The sequence below is a fragment of the Oryctolagus cuniculus genome, chromosome 1 (assembly GCF_964237555.1).
Source record: "Oryctolagus cuniculus chromosome 1, mOryCun1.1, whole genome shotgun sequence".
In the NCBI taxonomy this organism is placed as follows: Eukaryota; Metazoa; Chordata; class Mammalia; order Lagomorpha; family Leporidae; genus Oryctolagus; species Oryctolagus cuniculus.
Window position 1 is genome coordinate 178538150 of NC_091432.1, and position 13943 is coordinate 178552092.

A 13943-nucleotide genomic window follows, 5' to 3' on the forward strand; every position below is an offset into this window, starting at 1 on the left:
ATTCCTTTATGGTCTGAGAAGCTGCATGGTATGATTCTAATTCTTTTGAATTTGCTGAGACTTGCTTTATGGCCTAGTATGTGGTCAATCCTAGAGAAGGTTCCATGTACTGCTGAGAAGAATGTATAATCTTTAGCTGTAGGATTGAAAGTTCTGTATATATCTGTTAGATCCATTTGGGCTATAGTGTCGTTTAAATCTACTGTATCCTTGTTGATCTTCTGTCCTATTGATCTGTCTATTTCTGAGAGTGGAGTATTGAAGTCCCCCAGTACTATTGTATTGGGGTCTAAGTCTCCCTTTAAGTCCGTTAACAAATCTTTTAGATAAACCGGTGCCCTGTAGTTAGGTGCATATACATTGATAATTGTTATATCTTCCTGTTGAATTGATCCCTTAATCATTATGTAGTGTCCCTCTTTGTCTCTCTTAACGGTTTTTGTGGTAAAGTTTATGGTGTCTGATATTAAGATGGCTACGCCTGCTCTTTTTTCATTTCTGTTGGCATGGTATATCTTTTTCCAGCCTTTCACTTTCAGTCTGTATGGATCTTTGTTGGAAAGATGTGTTTCTTGTAAGCAGCAAATAGATGGGTTTTGTTTTTTAACCCAATCAGCCAAACGGTGTCTTTTAACTGGACAGTTCAGGCCATTCACGTTCAATGTGACTAATGATAAGTGGTAACTTTGCCCTGCCATTTGCCAAAGATAAGTTCTAATATATGCTTTGAATTCCCTGTGATCTTTTGCTGTGAGCTTTCCTTCCTTGGTTTCCTTCCTTTACCTTCTTTCATATTGATGACCGTGTTTCTTTGTTTCTGTGTGTAACACATCTTTAAGCATCTTTTGCAGGGCTGGACGAGTGGCAACAAATTCTTTCAATTTCTGTTTGTTATGAAAAGTCTTTATTTCACCTTCATTCACAAATGATAGCTTTGCAGGATATAATATTCTGGGCTGGCAGTTTTTCTCTCTTAGTACCTGGGCTATATCTCGCCATTCCCTCCTAGCTTGTAGAGTTTCTGATGAGAAGTCAGCTGTGAGTCTGATTGGAGATCCTCTGAGAGTAATCTGACGTTTCTCTCTTGCACATTTTAGGATCTTTTCTTTATGTTTCTTTGTGGAGAGTTTAATTACAACGTGTCGTGGTGGGGGTCTCTTTTGGTCGTGTTTATTAGGGGTTCTGTGAGCTTCCTGTACTAGGATTTCTCTGTCCTTCTCCAAACCTGGGAAATTTTCTGCTAATATCTCACTAAAAAGGCCTTCTAATCCTTTCTCCCTCTCCATGCCTTCAGGAACTCCTAGAACCCGAATGTTGGGTTTTTTAATAGTATCCCGTAGATTCCCGACAATATGTTTTAGATTTCTAATTTCCTCGTCTTTTCTTTGGTCTGACTGTATCCTTTCCTGTTCTCTGTCTTCTAAGTCCGATATTCTCTCTTCTGCTTCTCCCATTCTGTTTGTAAGGCTCTCTATTGTGTTTTTCATTTGATCTATTGAATTCTTCACTTCAGTCACTATCCCAGTTTCCTGTTGTACTAGTTGTTTCGTTTCATTTTGATTCCTCCTTAATATTTCATTTTCACGAGAGAGATTTTCTATCTTGTCCATTAAGGATTTCTGTAGTTCAAGAATTTGTTTTTGAGAACTTCTTAATGTTCTTATCAATTTTTTTGAGATCTGCTTCTTGCATTTCTTCTATGTCATCATCCTCATAATCTTGAATTGGGGTGTCTTTTTCATTTGAGGGCTTCATGGTGACTTCCTTGTTTTTATTACCTTGGTTTTTGCGTTTGTTATTTGTCATATTGGAGATATTTGGTTTCTTCACTGTGGTGCTTTTTCTTGTTATACTATGACTCTAGATTAAGTGGACTATCTGTTTTTGATGGAGCCTTAGGGCTTGAGATGGGTGTGGCCTGAGAGCTCTGTTTGGTGTGCCAAAGGTGACACTCCCAGGTTAGGCATGGTAAACCTCTCTCTCTCTCTCTCTCTCTCTCTTTTTTTTTGATTCAAAAGGGAAGTTATTCTGCACAGCTGAACGAAGTTGGAGGTAGTTAGCAGGCAAATGATATACCCACAGGAGCCAGAGATCAGAAGCTCTTTCCCAAGGACCACACAGGGAATCTGTTCAGCCCTTAGAGTAGGCTCAAATTCTCCTTCAGTCTCCCACTGGGTTGCCAAAGTTACGGAATTGTAGCGTCTCTGGAGAGTGCTCACGTGAATTCCGTGAGTTCTCTCCCCCACCGTCTCTTTTTTCACAGTCTCAGTTCAGTAGCACCATAAATTTACTAGGTCCTAATCTCCTGTTAATTCGCCCCACCCAGAGTCAGGTTTTACTGCTAGGCTCAGGGCCGGTGCAGACCTGAGGTCGCTCTGCTTATGACGTATGTCCAAGATGGCGCCTGCTCTTTGTCTTGCTCGCCCTTGAGAGGTGAGCGGAGAGAGAGAAACCCGTGTCCGTACCAGTCACCTTTTTTTTTTCCCTCTCTCTCTCTTCCAGTTAGCTTGGTGAAGTCCCCCCCCCCCGGGGGGTCGTTCCCTCTAGTCTCCTCTCTCCGCTTGCCTGCCGGTGTCTCGGGTTATTGAGGTTTGGCTCACCTCGCGTTCCAGCGCTGGTGTGTTGAGTCTGCCGCTGGTGTCCCGAACTGTGGGCTCCCACGCTCTCCACGCAGGTCTGCTCCCCTTCCAGCGCCGATGTGTGGACTCGGAGCCCTGGACGTCCCAAGTCTCCCCGCTGTTGCACTCCCCTTCGAGCACTTGCGCGCAGACCCTGCAGCTTGCGCAGCTCAGTCCCGCGGCTCGGCTTCCGCGGCTCAGTCCCGCGGCTTGGTCCTGCGGCTCGGCTTTCGCGCGCGGTGGGCGACCTTGTTCTCCCAGTAGGTCCTCCGATTCACGCCCACTGGATCCAGAAGAGTTTTGTCTGCAATATTTTCCTGGTTCTTTTTTCTGAGGCTACTGTAACTCCCCTTTTATTAAACTAAATTTTCCCGGACTATCGGTGCGCGCCCTCACTATTCCGCCATCTTGGCTCCGCCGTCCGGTTTTTTTTTTTTTTTTATCTTTTATTTAATGAATATAAATTTCCAAAGTACGACTCATGGGTTACAATGGCTCCCCCCCCCCATACCGTCCCTCCCACCCACAACCCTCCCCTTTCCCACTCCCTCTCCCCTTCCATTCACATCAAGATTCATTTTCGATTATCTTAATATACAGAAGATCAGCTTAGTATACATTAAGTAAAGAAACTATACCGCAGTAGAATAGATTTACAGAAAGTTACCAGTGACCTCCCAGTAGATACTTGTTAGTCTCCATTTTTCTTGAATGTTCAATGGCATTGGACATAATTGACAACTCTCTCCTTGAAATATTCTCTTGTCTTGTTTTTCATGGCATTATATACTTCTGCTTTTCTGCTTTGCTGGTCTCAGTCTCTCTCTCTCTCTCTCTTTTTAGATGCTAGTGCTCCTTAAGAGTTTGTCCTGGCTCTTTTCACTTCCTTTCAAATACCCTTAAAGCAAGCTCCAGGCAGCATGTGTGGATAATTCCTACACCTTTACTGGATCTCCTTTCTGAGCTTTGCACAATTATGTCCAGCCTTCTCCTATGTTGTTCTACTTTCTTGTTCTTTGTTGACTCAAATATATTTATTTGGGGACTGTTTGGCATTGTGCTAGAGCTCTCACTATGGAGATATGTTATGTATCTCCAATGGAATGTGATCAAAGCAATTCATGAACATACCCACTGCTAGAAATAAGCAAGTAAAAACCTGAAACATCCATAATAAAGCCTCCACCTTCATTATTCTCATTCAACTGAACTCCACCTAGTTTTTTTAGCTTGAAACGTTGGCATCAATCATTGCTTTTCTTTTCATCTAAGGACTTCCTCTATCCTCATCCAGTCCAAGCCAATCAGTGTAGTCTAATGTAATACATTGTGACTAAGATCTGGCCATTTCACCTTCCAAGGATCTTTTTAGTACATCTGCTCTTTGCCTCTATCTCCTTTTTCATTGCTAAATAACCTAGATCAAGCTACCATCATTTGACTTCCACATTAGCTTCAATGGTCTTAAATACATTCACTTTTTAAAAGAAATTGCTTATTTATTTATTTGAGAGCAGAGATATGAGAAAAGAGCGAGATCAAGTGAGTGAGCAAGTTCCCCTTCCCTGGTTACTTCCCAAATGTTTACGTTAGTATGTAGGTATGAGAAGTAGGGCTCCTAGTCCGTCTCTTAACCACTAGGTCAAATGCCTGCTCCCTGTATTCACTTTTGATTGCCACCTAGCAATTCACCACACGACTGCAAGCATGGTTTAAAAATATTCCTTAATTCCTCTGTCTCACTTTTCTTATCTGCAAAATTGGGATAGTAATAGCCTTTCTGTAGTAGGGTTATTATGAGGATAAAAGAACTACTTTGTATAACATAGTTAGCATAGTGTTAGATAATAGATCCTTAGTGAATTGTGTGTATATGTGGTTTTAAAAACTATTTATTTATTTGAAATGCAGATTGGTAGGGGTGGGGTGGGAGGAGACTGAAAGAGGGAAGGAGAGGGAGAGAGCAGGAAAGAGAGAGAGAGACAGAGAGAGAGAGAGAATGAGAATGAATCTTCTGTCTGTTGGTTCCATTTCTAAATGGCTGCAATGGTGGGGCTGGCATAGGCTGAGATTGGGTGTCTATAACTCTATCTGGGTCTCCTATGTGGGGGACGGGGCCCAAGTACTTCTTCCGCTGCTTTGTCAGTCACATTAGCAGGGAGCTGGATGGGAAGCAGTGCAGTTAGGACTCAAAACGGAACCCTGATATGGGATGATGGTATTGCAGGGTGTGGCTTATCCCACTGTTCCACAATGCCAGCCTTGTCAGTAAATTTGTTAATGAGAAATTGTTAATGAGATCTTGTGTAGTATTTTTTTTTAAAGATTTATTTATTTGAAAAGCAGAGTGACACAGAGGGAGTGACAGGAGAGACAGTGTTTTTTATTAAGCCAAATAAAAGGTATGATTAAGACAAAAAGATCTATTAGTAATTTATTATCTCACTTATAATTGTCCTGTATGTGTTTGTACAAAAATATGCAGCTCTTATAATACGTGACCTTATTATGTATAATTTTTTTCTTAATTAAAAGGCTAAGAAGCACCAGGCCTTCCTAGTAGAGACATGTGAAAATAACGTGAAAGAATTGGAATCGATCTTGGACAGCTTTACTGTGTCGGGCCAGTGGACATCAGGTTAGTTGAAGGTATAAAATGACAGATGCATCTGTCAGTGTTCCAAAGTCACTACATTTTGGGAATTCTGCAGATGCCTCTTATAGTCCCTTATCTCAACATGCTTTGATTTGATGACATGATAAGAGCAGTTCTCACAGCAGTCAGTTGGCCTAGCTGGCTGAGAAAGGGTGACGGAATGTGGACCTGCTGTTGTCCTCCCAGAACTTGATTTACAAGTGTTGGGGTCTGCATGATTGGACAGACAGGGCTCACTTGCTGTGTTCTGAATCCAACTGAGAAAAAAGTCCTTACAGTATACCTGCAAGGGGAACAGATGTTTCTATCAACCAGAGCCAAATTCTGAGGCAACCTTCAGCAACTTAAAGGTCATGCATTCAAAAGGTTATGTAGGACACAGGCTGTAACATAGTGCATGTTCAATACTGTTGCTTTCTAACCTGGTTCTCAGTTTCATTTCTTACTATCATGTACGTATGCTCTCTGGGTAAGAGTGCTTAGATAAATTCTTTTGGTTTTAGAATTAGCTCTGGTAATATGAAGAACTATAAAAACCACTTATGGATGTATTTTGGGAACTAGCAAAAGTATTAGTTGTATTATCAATTCTGTTCACCATTTCTACTTTATGTTTATGCCATTAAGGATGCTATCCAAGCTTTGACTTAAATTCTTTTACTTTTCCCCCTCAATTTTCTGTCAACCTTGAATTATTTAGTTGTCTTCTGCCACAATTATATTCTTCAAAAAGCACATAAAATTTAAGTAGTTACACTTTCAAATTTAGCTGCTTTTATTAAAAGGAATCAAACTGTAATTTGGCTAAACACTTTGGAAAACTCAGAAATTCAAGAAAGTTTGTTGTCCTTGAGAAAGCAGAAACATCCGATCAGAGTGCATTTTTCACCTTATGGTCTATAGATCTCTCAGTTGGTGACTATTAGGAATTTAGTGTGCTTTAGTCTGCCTTTATCCTTCATACATTTTTAGCTATAATTTTGTGAAATTAATGTACAGCTCTTTTTCAACTGCTCCATAAAGTGTTAGTGTTTCATAGATTGTATCTGGAAAACTTAAAGTGTATAAATGTACCATAAAAAATGTAGGTATATGGACAGGCATGTGACTCAGCAGTTAAGTTGCCACCTGGGATGCCTATATCCCATATCATAGTGCCTGGTTCAAGTCCTGGCTACTCTACATCTGATCCAGCTAATGTGCACCCTTGGAGACATCAGCTAATGGATCAAGTACTTGGTCCCCTGCTACTCACAAGGGAGACCCAGACTGAGTTCTGGGTGCCTGACTTTGTCCTGCCACAGACCTGGTATTTGGGAAATGAGCCAGTAGATGGATGCTATCTCTGTATCTGCTGTCTCTCTCTGCCTTTCAAGTAAAATGAAAATAATTGAAAACAATGGAGGTTTTCAGCTTTAAATTATGTTTGATAAAACTTTGGAGGATGAAATATTCTCTTGCAGTAGTACTTTTTTTTTAAATGAGATGTATCAGTGGTGTTTAATGAGGTTAGACTCTTTGCAAGTTGTTATATATTTTAGTAGGTATTTCTTATTCTTCAATATTATTTTAAATATTTATTGGGAATCAAGTAAGAAAAATTAAGAATAATGAGGTCATCTCTCCTCTGAGTTTTAAAATGAAATAATTGATAACAGAGTCACTCAAAATTTACTAGTAAGTCTACAGAAAAAGAATTGTCTTCCATTGAAGTTATTCTTTTTATTTTTAAGCAGTAACCCTGTTTTAACTTCCTAGTTTCTCATATATTTGCACACTCTAATAATACAGAGAATATATTCTAGGAAAAGGACTATGCACTGTATTACTGAGCTATGGATTATTACAGAGCAGTCTTGGTTTGCATGTTGTGCTGGTTATTCACGCTTTACCCTCTTGGTCTTCATTTCACCTTGTGCCTTACTTAGGAGGCTAGCTTCTGTGGTTCTGGGCTCTTTGCCCTCTGACTTCATGTTGAATTTGGACAGTGGGTGTATAACAGGAGATAGGGAGAGTGGGAGAAGAAGTTAGGTTATTTGTTTCTTCTGGCCCTCTCCTCCAGTGCATTCCTGGCAGTGGCTTCATCTTTGAACAGGTACAGTTCCTGTCCAGTGGATCGTCTTTTGTAGATGTGGCTCTTGTTGGACTGTAGTGATGGTGTTCCTTCCACTTGACCCTTTGGGCTTGGGCAGGATATCAGTTTTCCATTTTCCACTCTTGCTTGTTCTGGGTACCTTATCATATCTCATTGATTCTGTCAACCTGTCTACATTTCTGTAAATAGTCAATCTATTTAGTTCTCTTTGGATGAACTGTTCTGAGTGTGCCATTTAATTTCCTTTATATTTAACAAAGATTTATATGTTTACTTATTTATTCGAAAGTCAGAGTTATGAAGGGAGAAAGAGCGAGAGAGAGAGAAGGAGAGAGAGAGATAATGTGCACACACAATCTTCCATCCTTTGATTCACTCCCCAAATGGCCATAATGGCCAGGGCTGGGCCAGGCCAAAGCCAAGAGTCAGGAGCTTCATTTATGTCTCCCATGTGGGCCAACTTCCACTGCTTTCCCAAGCACATTAGCAGAGAGCTGGATTAGAAGCAGAGCGGCTGGGTCCTGAACCAGCACTCATATAGGATGTACCAGCATTGCAAATGGTGACTAAACCAACAGTGCCACATTCTGGCCCTGCCATCTAATTTCATCTTGGCACCTTTATGGATTCACATACCTGGTGTCATTCCTGCTCTTTACCTCCACAAATCCTGATTAGGCTGGCTTTTTATTTCTTAACCAACAGGGTTGTAACTAATAACTTCTGTTGCTTACTATTTTAACGAAGAACCCAATCAGTGAAGACAATGTACTTCATCAAGCCTCACTTTGATTATGCAAAGATGACCAAATATTTTATGCTTTCCAAATGAAGAAATGGAAAAACTTTTCCCAGGATAATTCAAGTATACGTGCACATATACATGCACCCACAAGAGGTTACTTCAGAAAATTAATGGAAAATGGAATTTAAATATGTTTATTTTGGTGCAAAGAAAACTTGTGAAATCCATGTACATGAGGACTATTAATAATTCATCAAAATGTATATTACAAACAACCGCAATATGTGGATTTCAATTTTTTTTGTCAAAATAAACTTTTACTTTGATTTTCTGCAAACTTTTTGAAGTATCTTCATTTTTATCTCATGGTGTGTGTGTTTGTGTGTGTGTGTATGTGTGTGTGTGTGTTTACATGTATGTGTATCTTTGAGAGAAAGTCAACTTCAAATATAGACATATTCTTATTTTGTGATGGTAATGCAGTCTTAGAATTTATAACAAAATTATTCAGTTGTCTTGGCTGAGTTTTCCAGAGATACTCTTATAGTAATGGTAAAATGCAAAGATGCATTATCTCTCTCTCTCTTTGTTTTTAAGATTTTATTGATTTATTTGAGAGGTAGAGTTAGAGACAAAGAAAGGGAGAGACATCTACTAGTTCATTCCCCAAATGACCGCATTGATTGGAGCTGAGCCCATCTGAAGCAAGGAGCCAAGAACTTTTTCCAGATCTCCCACATGGGTGTAGGGGCCCAAGCACTAGGGCCTTATTCTGCTGTCTTCCTAGGCAACCAGTAGAGAGCTGCATCAGAAGAGGAGCAGCCAGGACACAAACTGGTGCCCATATGGGATACTGGCACTGCAGGCGGAGGCTCAGCCTGCTGCGCCACACAACACCAGCCCCATGTTGTCTTTTTTCTTTTATGACCTCTCTTTGTTATTCAGTTCAGTACCTCCTATTTCAGGAAAAGTCATACATAGTAGAAGGTTAGGGGCATAGTGACAAAATTGGTTTTTTGATTTGCTTTTTAAAACGAAATGAATAAAAATTGTTTTCTTAAAACCACTTTGTTAGTTCAGTTTTGGCAGTAGTTGCCAGGTTTTCTGTTCTCAGGCTAGAGATTTTATAGTCTTTTACATTAAGAAATTTTTCCAAAAGATTTATTTATATTACTTGAAAGCAGAGTGACACAGAAAGAGGAGAGACAGAAAGAATATCTTTTGTTTGCTTGTTTAATCCCTAAATGCCTGCAACAGCCAGTATTGGGCCTGGCTGAAGCCAAGAGCCAGGAATACCATCTGTGTCTCCTACATGGGTGGCAGGGGCCCAAGAATTGGGTCATCATCCATGGCTTTGTCAGTCACATTAGCAGGGAGGTGGATCAGAAGCAGAGCAGCCAGGACACTGATGGCTTAAACTGCTGTGCCGCAGTGCTGGCCCCAAGAAACTTTTTGAAGCAAGTGTAACCTGTTAGCTTATCTTTAGGTAGTAGCTCTGGCAAAACTTGTTAGATCTAGATGTTCAGGAATTTATTTACTTGTCCTACAGGATCTAACTTGATCTCCCCTCCTGTCATCCTTGTGGCAGTTGGCACCTGGTCTTCTAATACCTCCAGCACCTGCATGGTTACTAACTGGTCTCTGCTTCCACCTTTGCTCCTCTTTAGTCTGTTTTGTCAATAGCCCTGAGGAAAATAATTTGAAAAGCTAAGTAGGAAACTTTAAGTTACAAGATGAGTAAGTTTTGAGTATCTGATGACTATAGGTAATGATACTTTCTCCATCCAATTGAGCCTCTGCTTGGGATATTCACATCCCATATTGGAATACCTGGTTCAAGTCCCAGCTACTTCATTTCTAATCTAGCTTCCTGCTAATGCAACCAGTAGGCAGCAGATCATGATTCCAGTACTTGAGTCCTTGCTGCTTACATAGGAGAATCTACATGGAGTTCCTTGCTCCTGGCTTCTTCCTGACCCAGCCCTGGCAATTACAGACATTTGGAGAGTGAATAAGCAGATGGAAGATCCATTCTCCTTTCCCTCTCCCACCTTCCTTTCTTTCTGTCACTCTGAGTTCCAAATAAAAAATAAACCTAAAAAAAAGACCTTAAAAAGGCAAAACTGTATAGAGTATTTGAAATTTGTTAAGATGGTGGGTATTTATTTATTTATTTTTTGCTAATTTTTAAAAGATTTTTTTGTAGAGTTAGAATTAGAGTTAGAGAAAAAGAAAGAAAGGCAGAAAGAAAGGTAGAAAGAAAGAGAGAGAAAGAGAGAGAGAAAAAGAGAAAGAGAAAGAAAGAGAGAGAGAGGAAGGGAAGGAAGGAAGGAAGGAAGGAAGGAAGGAAGGAAGGAAGGAAGGTCGGTCTTCCATCCGCTGGTTCACTTCCCAAATGGCTGCACTGGCCGGAGCTGACCTGATCCATAGCCAGGAGCTTCTTCCGGGTCTCCCATGCGGGGGCAGAAGCCCAAGGACTTGTGCCATCTTCGAGGGCTTTCCCAGGCCATAGAAGGCAGCTGGATCAGAAGTGGAGCAGCCGCGACTCAAACTGGTGCTCATATGGGATGCTGGCACCGCAGGCAGAGGATTAACCTACTGTGACACAGAGCCAGCCCCAAGATGGTAGATTTTCTTTTTTTAAAGATGGTAGATCTTAAGTTTCTTAAATGATAATTCTGTGTAGTGATGCTCCTGTTAATTTGATTGTTGTGATCATTTTGCAGTGTTTTCATATGTTAAATCACCTTTAATGTGTACAGTCATTTACCTTGATTGTTTGTATTTTTTTTTTTAAAGATTTTATATTTATCTGAGAGAGAGAGAATTACAGGCAATGAGAGGGAAAGACAGAGAAAGTTCTTCCATCCGCTGGTTCACTCCCCAAATGGCTGCAACAGCTGGAGCTGTGCCAATCTAAAGCCAGAAGCCAGGAGCTTCTTCTGGGTCTACCACGTAGTTGCAGGGACCCAATCATCTAGGCCATCTTCTACTGCTTTTCCAGGTCATAGCAGGGAGCTGGATTGGAAGAGGAGCAACCAGGACTAGAGCCAGCACTTGTATGGGATGCTGGCACCACAGATGGAGGCTTAACCTACTGAGCCACAGTGCTGGCCCTGATTGTATATAATTTTAATTTGTCAATTATGCTTTAGTAAATTCAGAGCAAAATAATAATTAAGAAACCCGAGTTAGAATATGTCAGGACCTTTGGGGTTCAGTATTTCATTAGAAGCCAAGTGCTGGCAATGGCTGGCAACACCCTACATGGCCTGCCTCTGAGCCTTTATTACCCTTGACTTCACCTCCTATACTCACCCCTCTTTCCTCTGTGTGGGCCGCTCTGGCCTCTTGCTGTTTCTTGAATACACTACACATGCTGTTGCCTTAGGGGCCTTTATACTGGTGCTTAACATATATCTCTTTTTTTTCTCTTCCTTGAGACTGTGCTCACATCTTGCATTTTCCATGAAGCTTACCCACAGCACTTTCCCTTGTCACTTGCCCCACTGCCTTTCGCCCTTCCCTGCTCTGCTTTGTTTCTATAGCATTTACTGCTGCCAAACATTTCTAACACAGTATACAGTGCACTTACTATATCTAAGCTCCATGAACATAAGGATCTTTGTCTCTTTTATTCACATACTATATATTCTAATCCCGGTACAAAGCAGTCACTCAAAAATATTTGTTCAGTGTGAATGAATAAAAGCATGAATGAGTATCAGGTTGAAGGTTTACTTTGCATTTTAAGTTTTGAGATTACAAAGGAAGTCTTGGAGTCTCTTTCCAAAATATAGCTGCTCTTGGGTATCCATCCTTAAGAAGTAGTCAATGGGAAGACTGACCTTCAGTGGAAAAGATGTTCAGACTTTCATGGATCATAGAAACATCAGCTTGACCTCCTATTATTAAATGAGATGACCTCAGTTTACTTGATTAGGGACATTTATTTCCTGTTTCTGCTTTCTACTTTCCAATAAAATTGAAGCACTATAGCTGTCATTTTTCTTTTCTCTTCTATTCTTTTTCTTTCTTGTCAAATTCTTTTTGTAGGGTGTGTGCAGGCAAATAGTTTCCAACTTTGAACCTTTTTTGTAGGCCTTCTGCTTCAAGTGTTTTGTCCAAACCATTTTTCTTGTGCCTGAGTGTTAGCAAACATCTGAAACAATTTTTTTCTTCTTTCAAATATTTATTTTATTTGAGAGGCAATTTACACACATACACAAGCATACACATACACAGAGAGATAGATATATCTTCCATCATCTGGTTCACTCCCCAGATGGTTACAATAGCCAGGGGTTGGCCAGGCTGGTGCCAGGGGCATGGAATTCCAGGCATCTCGCATGGGTGTCAGGCCCAAGCCCTGAAACCATTTCTGCTGTTTTCCCAGATACATCACAGGGAGCTGAATGGGAAGTGGAACAGCCAGGATTTGAACTGGTACCCATATGGGATGCTGGCATTACAAGCAGCTGCTTAACCCACTGCTCCACAATGCTGGCTGCCTAGAACTTTTTCACGTTTGTGAAAAAGTTTTTCTTGTGGTTCAGTATTGTTCCAATTTTAGTATATGTGCTGTCCAAGAGAGCACTTGTGATTCAGTATTGAATCCTCTTCAGGATGATGATGACTTTCTCTTTCCTTAAGGATCATTTTTTTTTTTTTTTTGACAGGCAGAGTGGACAGTGAGAGAGCGAGACAGAGAGAAAGGTCTTCCTTTGCCGTTGGTTCACCCTCCAATGGCCACCATGCTGTGGCCGGCGTACTGCGCTGATCCGAAGCCGGGAGCCAGGTGCTTCCTCCTAGTCTCCCATGGGGTGCAGGGCCCAAGCACTTGGGCCATCCTCTACTGCACTCCTGGGCCACAGCATAGAGCTGGTCAGGAAAAGGAGCAATCGGGACAGAATCCGGTGTCCCGACCGGGATTAGAACCCGGGGTGCTGGCGCCGCAGGTGGAGGATTAGCCTGTTGAGCCGCAGCACTGGCCAAGAATCATTCTTAAGGAGGCATTCTTTTGCACCCTAAGAAGTTGTAGCAACAGGGTTTGATGTCTTAATGGGTGTATGTGTCACCCAGGATTTGGGCAGTCTTCAGGAGTACTCTTAAGAAAAACCAGACAACAACGTGGAATTTTCCTTTCCTTGCTCCTCTCTTTTCTCAAAAATGTTTACTAATTTTTATTTATTTGAAAGAGTGACAGAGGAAAGAGACAGGGGGAGGGAGACAGAAACAGTCTTCCATCTGCCTGTTCATTCTCCAAATGCTAGCAATAATTGAGACTGAACCAGGTCGAAGGGGTCCAACCACTTGAGCCAGCCTCTACTTCCTCCCAGGTGCATTAGCAGGAAGCTGGATTGGAAATAGAGAAGCCAGGACTCAACTGGCACTCTGTTACGGATGTGTGTGTCCCAGACAGCAGCTTAACCAACTGTGGCATGACACATACCCCCCTTCTCTCCTCTTTTACTTCTTTCATAGAGGAATATTGCCAAGGCCTAGTAGCTTCTTGAGAATTTTAATTGTTCTTTTGAATCCATGGCTGCTACTTTTTAACTAGAGAAATTCACAGGTTGCTGAGAAGATGAGGATGGTTATAGGAACAGCACACATGTTTCCTCTGGTGTCATTTGCTGTTTTTTTTTTTTTCCTCACTTGCTCCCTTTATGTTCCAATTCACTGAGGTTTACAAAGTGAACTTGCAGTATTTCATCATGTTCATACATTCATTTTATGATATCCAAAGAAGTAGCTTCCCCAAGAGTGCTCAACATTCTGTAAAATGACAACATGCATTTTTATTGACTTGTGTCATAATATTTTCAG

General features: G+C 41.1%; 1 protein-coding gene across 20 annotated transcripts in view; it reads left to right on the forward strand.

Annotated features, from left to right (window-relative positions):
- Positions 1-13943, forward strand: part of CCDC171 (coiled-coil domain containing 171) — a 395951-nt gene that overhangs the window by 133410 nt on the left and 248598 nt on the right. For all 20 annotated transcript variants that reach the window (XR_011380113.1, XM_051845352.2, XM_051845399.2 and 17 more), the window contains one exon: positions 5154-5256. Coding sequence is in view for 19 of the 20 variants with exons in the window: in XM_051845352.2 (XP_051701312.2) it covers positions 5154-5256 (103 nt within the window). In the remaining variant the exon portion in view is untranslated. The remainder of the gene's footprint in view (positions 1-5153; positions 5257-13943) is intronic.